The sequence below is a fragment of the Branchiostoma floridae genome, chromosome 4 (genome assembly GCF_000003815.2).
Source record: "Branchiostoma floridae strain S238N-H82 chromosome 4, Bfl_VNyyK, whole genome shotgun sequence".
Taxonomy (NCBI): Eukaryota; Metazoa; Chordata; class Leptocardii; order Amphioxiformes; family Branchiostomatidae; genus Branchiostoma; species Branchiostoma floridae.
In genome coordinates, this window is record NC_049982.1 from 20,355,849 (window position 1) to 20,362,195 (window position 6,347).

At 42.7% G+C, this 6,347-nt stretch overlaps 1 protein-coding gene across 2 annotated transcripts in view; it reads left to right on the plus strand.

The window, feature by feature from the left end:
• The window catches only part of LOC118414091 (rho-related BTB domain-containing protein 2-like), a 20,989-nt gene that overhangs the window by 9,136 nt on the left and 5,506 nt on the right, over positions 1–6,347 (plus strand). The window contains exons 4-9 of one of the 2 annotated variants that reach the window (XM_035817859.1): positions 2,850–3,047; positions 3,269–4,185; positions 4,456–4,574; positions 4,918–5,068; positions 5,501–5,589; positions 6,067–6,215. In XM_035817859.1, the coding sequence (XP_035673752.1) occupies positions 2,850–3,047; positions 3,269–4,185; positions 4,456–4,574; positions 4,918–5,068; positions 5,501–5,589; positions 6,067–6,215 (1,623 nt within the window). The remainder of the gene's footprint in view (positions 1–2,849; positions 3,048–3,268; positions 4,186–4,455; positions 4,575–4,917; positions 5,069–5,500; positions 5,590–6,066; positions 6,216–6,347) is intronic. The other variant, XM_035817860.1, reaches the window with a different exon arrangement.

Genomic DNA, 6,347 nt, shown 5'->3' on the forward strand with positions numbered 1-6,347 from the left:
AGCACAGTAAGGGTTGTATAGCTGTTATTCAGTATCAAGCACAGTAAGGGTTGTATAGCTGTTATTCAGTACCAAGCACAGTAAGGGTTGTATAGCTGTTATTCAGTACCAAGCACAGTAAGGGTGGTGTAGCTGTGATTCAGTACCAAGCACAGTAAGGGTGGTGTAGCTGTGATTCAATCCCAAGGACAGGAACTGTTGTAAAGCTGTGATTAAGTACCAAGGACAGTAAGGGTTGTATAGCTGTGATTCAGTACAAGGACTGTAAGGGTTGTATAGCTATCATTCAGTACCAAGGACAGTAAGGGTTGTATAGCTGTGATTCAGTACCAAGGACAGTAAGGGTTGTATAGCTGTGATTCAGTACCAAGCACAGTAAGGGTGGTGTGGCTGTGATTCAGTACCAAGGACAGTAAGGGTTGATAGCTGTGATTCAATACCAAGGACAGGAACTGTTGTAAAGCTGTGATTAAGTACCAAGGACAGTAAGGGTTGTATAGCTGTGATTCAGTACAAGGACTGTAAGGGTTGTATAGCTATCATTCAGTACCAAGGACAGTAAGGGTTGTATAGCTGTGATTCAGTACCAAGGACAGTAAGGGTTGTATAGCTGTGATTCAGTATCAAGCACAGTAAGGGTTGTGTAGCTGTGATTCAGTACAAGGACTGTAAGGGTTGTATAGCTATTATTCAGTACCAAGGACAGTAAGGGTTGATAGCTGTGATTCAGTACAAGGACAGTAAGGGTTGTATAGCTGTGATTCAGTACCAAGGACAGTAAGGGTTGTATAGCTGTGATTCAGTACCAAGGACAGTAAGGGTTGTATAGCTGTGATTCAGTACCAAGGACAGTAAGGGTTGTATAGCTGTGATTCAGTACCAAGGACAGTAAGGGTTGTATAGCTGTGATTCAGTACCAAGGACAGTAAGGGTTGTATAGCTGTGATTCAGTACCAAGCACAGTAAGGGTGGTGTAGCTGTGATTCAGTACCAAGCACAGTAAGGGTGGTGTAGCTGTGATTCAGTACAAGGACAGTAAGGGTTGATAGCTGTGATTCAGTACAGGGACAGGAAGGGTTGTATAGCTGTGATTCAGTACAGGGACAGTAAGGGTTGTATAGCTGTGATTCAGTACCAAGCACAGTAAGGGTGGTATAGTCATCATTCAGTACAAGGATAGGAAGGGTGATGTGACTGTGATTCAGTACAAGGACAGTAAGGGTGGTATAGCCATCATTCAGTACAAGGACAGTAAGGGTTATGTGGCTGTGATTCAGTACTAGGGCTGTTAGGCTGGTATAATTTTCATTCAGTACCAAGGACAGTAATTATGCTGTAGCTGTCATTCAGTACAAGGGCAGTACGTGTGGTGTAGCAGGACAATAAAGTTGTTGTATCTGTCAGTGTGTAGTTTTCGTGTGTCTGTGCATATGGTGTTTTTCCATGTTGCGGCTTCTGTGTACTCGGTTCTTGCTGTCCAAGGAGTGAAGTCTGCTATGTCTGGTTACCTTGTGGCAGATATTATTAATCAGGACAGACTGTATTTGATGTATGTTATGCGGCCCATTACATTACGTGCTGTGCACTCAGTTTGTTCATTTGTTTCCTCTAGTAAATCAACATGTCTGTGTACTTGTGAATTACTATCTATTAGTAAGAATTTTTAATTTTTGGAAGTGGATACTACAGTAGTTAGCAACTATGACCGACTGTAGCAACTTGCAGCTTTACTGGGAGCTCTACAACACAACAGCTGTTAATGTAAGATAAGCATCTATGAAAGGTTGGCAGTGAGAATTTGGTTATAAATTGTGGCAGATGTATGTGACATGTGTAAGCTTGTAACAAGTGTTGATACTTCATGTGCCTGTCATGCATACAAATGATTCCTGTACAAATCACAGTTGCATATAGCCACCAACCAGATCACAAATGCAACCTAAAACAAATGTATGTACTACTGCTATCAAATTTCCAAATTCATTTTAAACTCTTTGACTGCAGAAATCAAATATTTGACACATTTATTCTAAAAACTAGCTTATCAGTCAGTTTCACATTGGGTTGGGAGTGAAAGTTAAATAGACGGCAGTAAATTATTACAGCAGTTAACATATCATATCACAAAGTTATCATTTCAATAATGCCACACTCAAGTCTCTCCTAGTCACGTTCTGGCATTGTTTGACCTTCCTGGTGAATGATGCACAGATGTTGTCCACTCACAAGTGTCAGTAAGTAACATTGCACTAATATTTAGCATAGTCCAGAGCCTCAGTGTAGAGGGAACTGGCTGCACCGTCCTGATAGAGCTAGTCTGTTTCATCCCAGCATTCCCCTTAAAAGTGCATGACAGTAGCATATGTCACCCACTATTGGTTACATTGTGCCTTGTCAAACAACTCACCCATAGCATTACTAGAACTGCCACACTGTGACAAAAACAAGATGCTTTTCTTCATGGCATGGAATGAAAAAGTAAGTATGAAGTTGAAGTTTGAAGTATTGGAAGAGACAATAATCCTTTCAAACATAAAAATGTCATCTTGTCAAAGATTAAACATTGTTGGCATGAATTTCATTGTTTTGGTTACTTTGGAGCCACCATTTGCCTAAAATGAAAGACCATAAGTGCATGGCAACAGCGCAGTTCTAGTACCTGGTGTAACAGGTCAATACTATACCCCTGGCTAGAACATACCCAGGTATATTGTAGGCAGGGCTATGTTCTGGTCTGTTACACTGGTGTACATGTAGCTTCCTGTAACATACAGTGGTTAGTATAGATGCAGTATGCTGAGGCTGGAACCTGACATTCTGGCACTAAATTTCCACTTCACTGAATCCAGCCACTTTTCTAGGTCAGATGTGGTGCTGCTGTGCTTCTCCATCGCCAACCCCACCTCGCTGAAGCACGCCATGCTGATGTGGTACCCGGAAATCAAGCAGTTCTGTCCCCACGCACCCATCATCCTCGCAGGGTGCCAGGCAGATCTCCGATATGCAGACCTGGACTTGTACAACAAACACAAAGGGCCCTTTGCAAGGTAAGATAAGTACATGTAGCAATAACACGCATGCTGCACAATTGCTGTTCAGAACGATACTGGTAGCTTGACTTTGGAGTGAAATTTTCTTTGCTCAAATGCACTTTGGGTGAGTTTGGAAAATGTGTGATGTATGTTTTATAGCAAAACAACACTTACTTGTACATACTTCAAGTATATTGTCAACATTGCAATCAACTTTTCTTCTCTCTTGTGTACAGAAAAGTCAAACCATCTGACATCATGATGCCTGATGAAGGGAGAAGTGTAGCCAAAGAACTCGGCATTCCTTACTACGAAACCAGCATTGTTGACAACTATGGCATCCGTGACCTGTTCCACAATGTGACCAGGGCAGCTCTCCTTGCCCGCCGATCATTCCTGTTCTGGAAGTCCAACCTGAAGAAGGTGCAGAAACCTCTGCTGCAGCTTCCCTTCCTTCCTCCCCCTCCTCCCCTGCCAATCATCACTGTGCCATTAAACACACATGTGGAGGAGCTGAGGGACTTCTTCCACAACCCTGGCTGCAGCGATGTAACCTTCCTGGCCCAAGGGGTCAGGATTCCTGCCAACAAAGTCTTCCTTGTCGCTGCCTCGCCTTTCTTCAAAGACCTCTTCATGATGGATCTGTCACAGGACCTGGCCAATCAGACTCACCTTGACAACGACCCCTGCAAAGATAAGGGGTTGTCAAGGACTACCAATTTGCACGTGACAAAAAGTCAGCTTGGAGGCCAAGGGGATGTCAATGGGAATGGCACCACAGACTTCCATGGCTTCCCAAGCCACATCCTGGAACATTCCGTCATTCATTCCATTCATCTGGCGAATCGAAGCGACCCTTTTGTCGAATCTGAGCGGCCCACCTTGCATACCTTTGTAACACTGAATCCCAGTGTTCTTCCTAAGGCGTTCCAGCATTGCCTTGAATTCCTGTACACGGGACACTTAGAAGAGAAGGGTTTGCCACTCACAGAGATGCTGCACTTGGCAAAAGAATTGCAAATGGTTGTCTTGGTGGAGATGGTAAGAAACCATCTCAACGAGGAAGAATTTATGAATTCTGAAGTCACCTTCCGATTCCATAAACGGAGAAATTCTGGGTTGAAAGACATGCTTTCCAAGGGCCTGCTATCAGGTACGTGTCTTAATTTTGTTTTTCAAAACATAAATTTCATGTTGTCCTTGAACATTTAGTATTCCATTTACTATACATTATTGTAGTTTACGAGGATATGATGCCATTGTCATGGTATATATGTAAATATCTGTCAGTAGGCCTGTGTCAACATTGTATATGCATTGTCCTGAATGGTACCTGATGATGCCTATACAAAGGAGTGCACAGCTAGGCCTTTATCCTTTTTTTCTGTACCCTGACGGTATAGTGGCTGTTTCTTCCTTGCAGATGTTGTGTTCCGTGTGGATGATGGGACGGTGACGGCCCACAAGCCTTTGCTCATGGCACACTGTGATGTCATGTCAGCCATGTTTGGTGGAAATTTTCTAGAGAGTTCCATCAAAGAGGTAAGCTGATGTATCCATCTACAATTCAAACCCTTTTGATGCAATATCGTTCAAATTCAAGTAATGCTTAATCTATAAATGTGGTAAAGAGAACAGAAGATGTCCCATGAGTCCTGAAAACTGTAATTTTTTTTGGTCATTTCTACATTTTTGTAAGTTCAAGGTCTGCTCATCATTGTGAAACTTTGATTTTCAACATGTTCACTGGATTGATTTCTAATCGGTGACAAGCCTTTTATTAAATAAATTTTCTTTACTGAAATACCAGTGGGTCATGAGTATGGCAGGCTGGCAGCAGATGGACCAACGACATCAGTAAATATGTTGTACATTCCCCACCCAGGTGCCTCTGCCAGGGACGACCAAAGCCTGTCTGCAGGCCCTGCTGGAGTACCTGTACACAGGACAGCTGTCACTGCCAGCCAACAGAGACTGCATTGGTCTGATAGAGCTGGCCAATAGGATATGTTTACCCAGACTTGTAGCTCTTACAGGTAAGTCTCAACAGCCCTTTCACCTTTTTTACTTTGAGATACAAAGATGCAGTGGCAGCATGTGACTGATGCCCTATTCCTTTTTGTGCAATCCATTGTTTGTGCAAAACCTTCTGAGCATTGTCATGAAATGGACTTTGTGTGGGGATAGGATATTAGACATACCAATGCATGTATTCTTGTAGATGCTGTGATATACAGTAGTTTGAATTCAGTCCTGGCACAAAGTCAAAGTCAGCAATAAGATTGGTCAGTAACGTTACATAGATTCTAATTAAAAATGCACTTTGAGACATATTTAAGTACATTGCATTTTTTTCCCCCAGAAAATGGCTAGTATATATATCATCCAGTATCTTATTTCATCCCATGTTTTTGGTGGTGTATTCCTCTGGCTGTGAAACATTTTCTGTACATTGTTTTGCCTGATAGAACATCACATTGTTCTGGAGCTGAGCCGTGCCAGGGAGAATAACCAGGACATTCACCTGGAAGTGCTCATGTTACTGGAACCTGCGCAGGTGAGCTCACCATCCTCACCTGTTACATGTCTGTCCTGTTACAGGGCAGGACCACTGGAACATCTGACCTAGAAATTTAGGTAACGCTAGTTCACCTTTATCAGTGGGGTAACCTACATCCGTTGTGTTTGCCAACACGGTATTAAGGGATATCAACTGGACGAATGGTGGTTTCAAGTTGTAATATGTTCAAAATATTGTACTACTTTGAAATTACCGTCCATCGACTTGATATCCCTAAATACCCATTTCTGAAATCAATGGATATAGGTTACCCCACTGATAAAGGTGAACTAGTATGACACAGAAGAAAATTTGGGTGCACAACATAGAATAAATTGAAGTAGAAAATCAGTGAAACTGGCCAAAGTGATCAGTTTCAAGCTTTTGTTGAACGCAGTTGAACATGTACAATTGCCAAGTTGGACACAGTTGATTGACAGTTAGTAATGATATCCCTTCCTCATGCTGCACTAGCTCCACAATGCCTGCCAGCTGAGTGCCTGGTGTGTGTCCCACATCACCACCAACTACAAGCACATCTGCCGCAGGTACTCCAAGGAGCTGCACACCCTGACACCTGAGACACAGCAGTACGTGGCCAAACATCGCTGGCCCCCCATCTGGTGAGGCAGACTTATCACTACACATTTATGCTGAAAATATCTCCCTATGGCATAATGAATGGAGAAGTTTCATTTAATGCTTTGACAGTTACAGCATCAACTGACTTCCAGAGTGTAATGGCATTGACTATG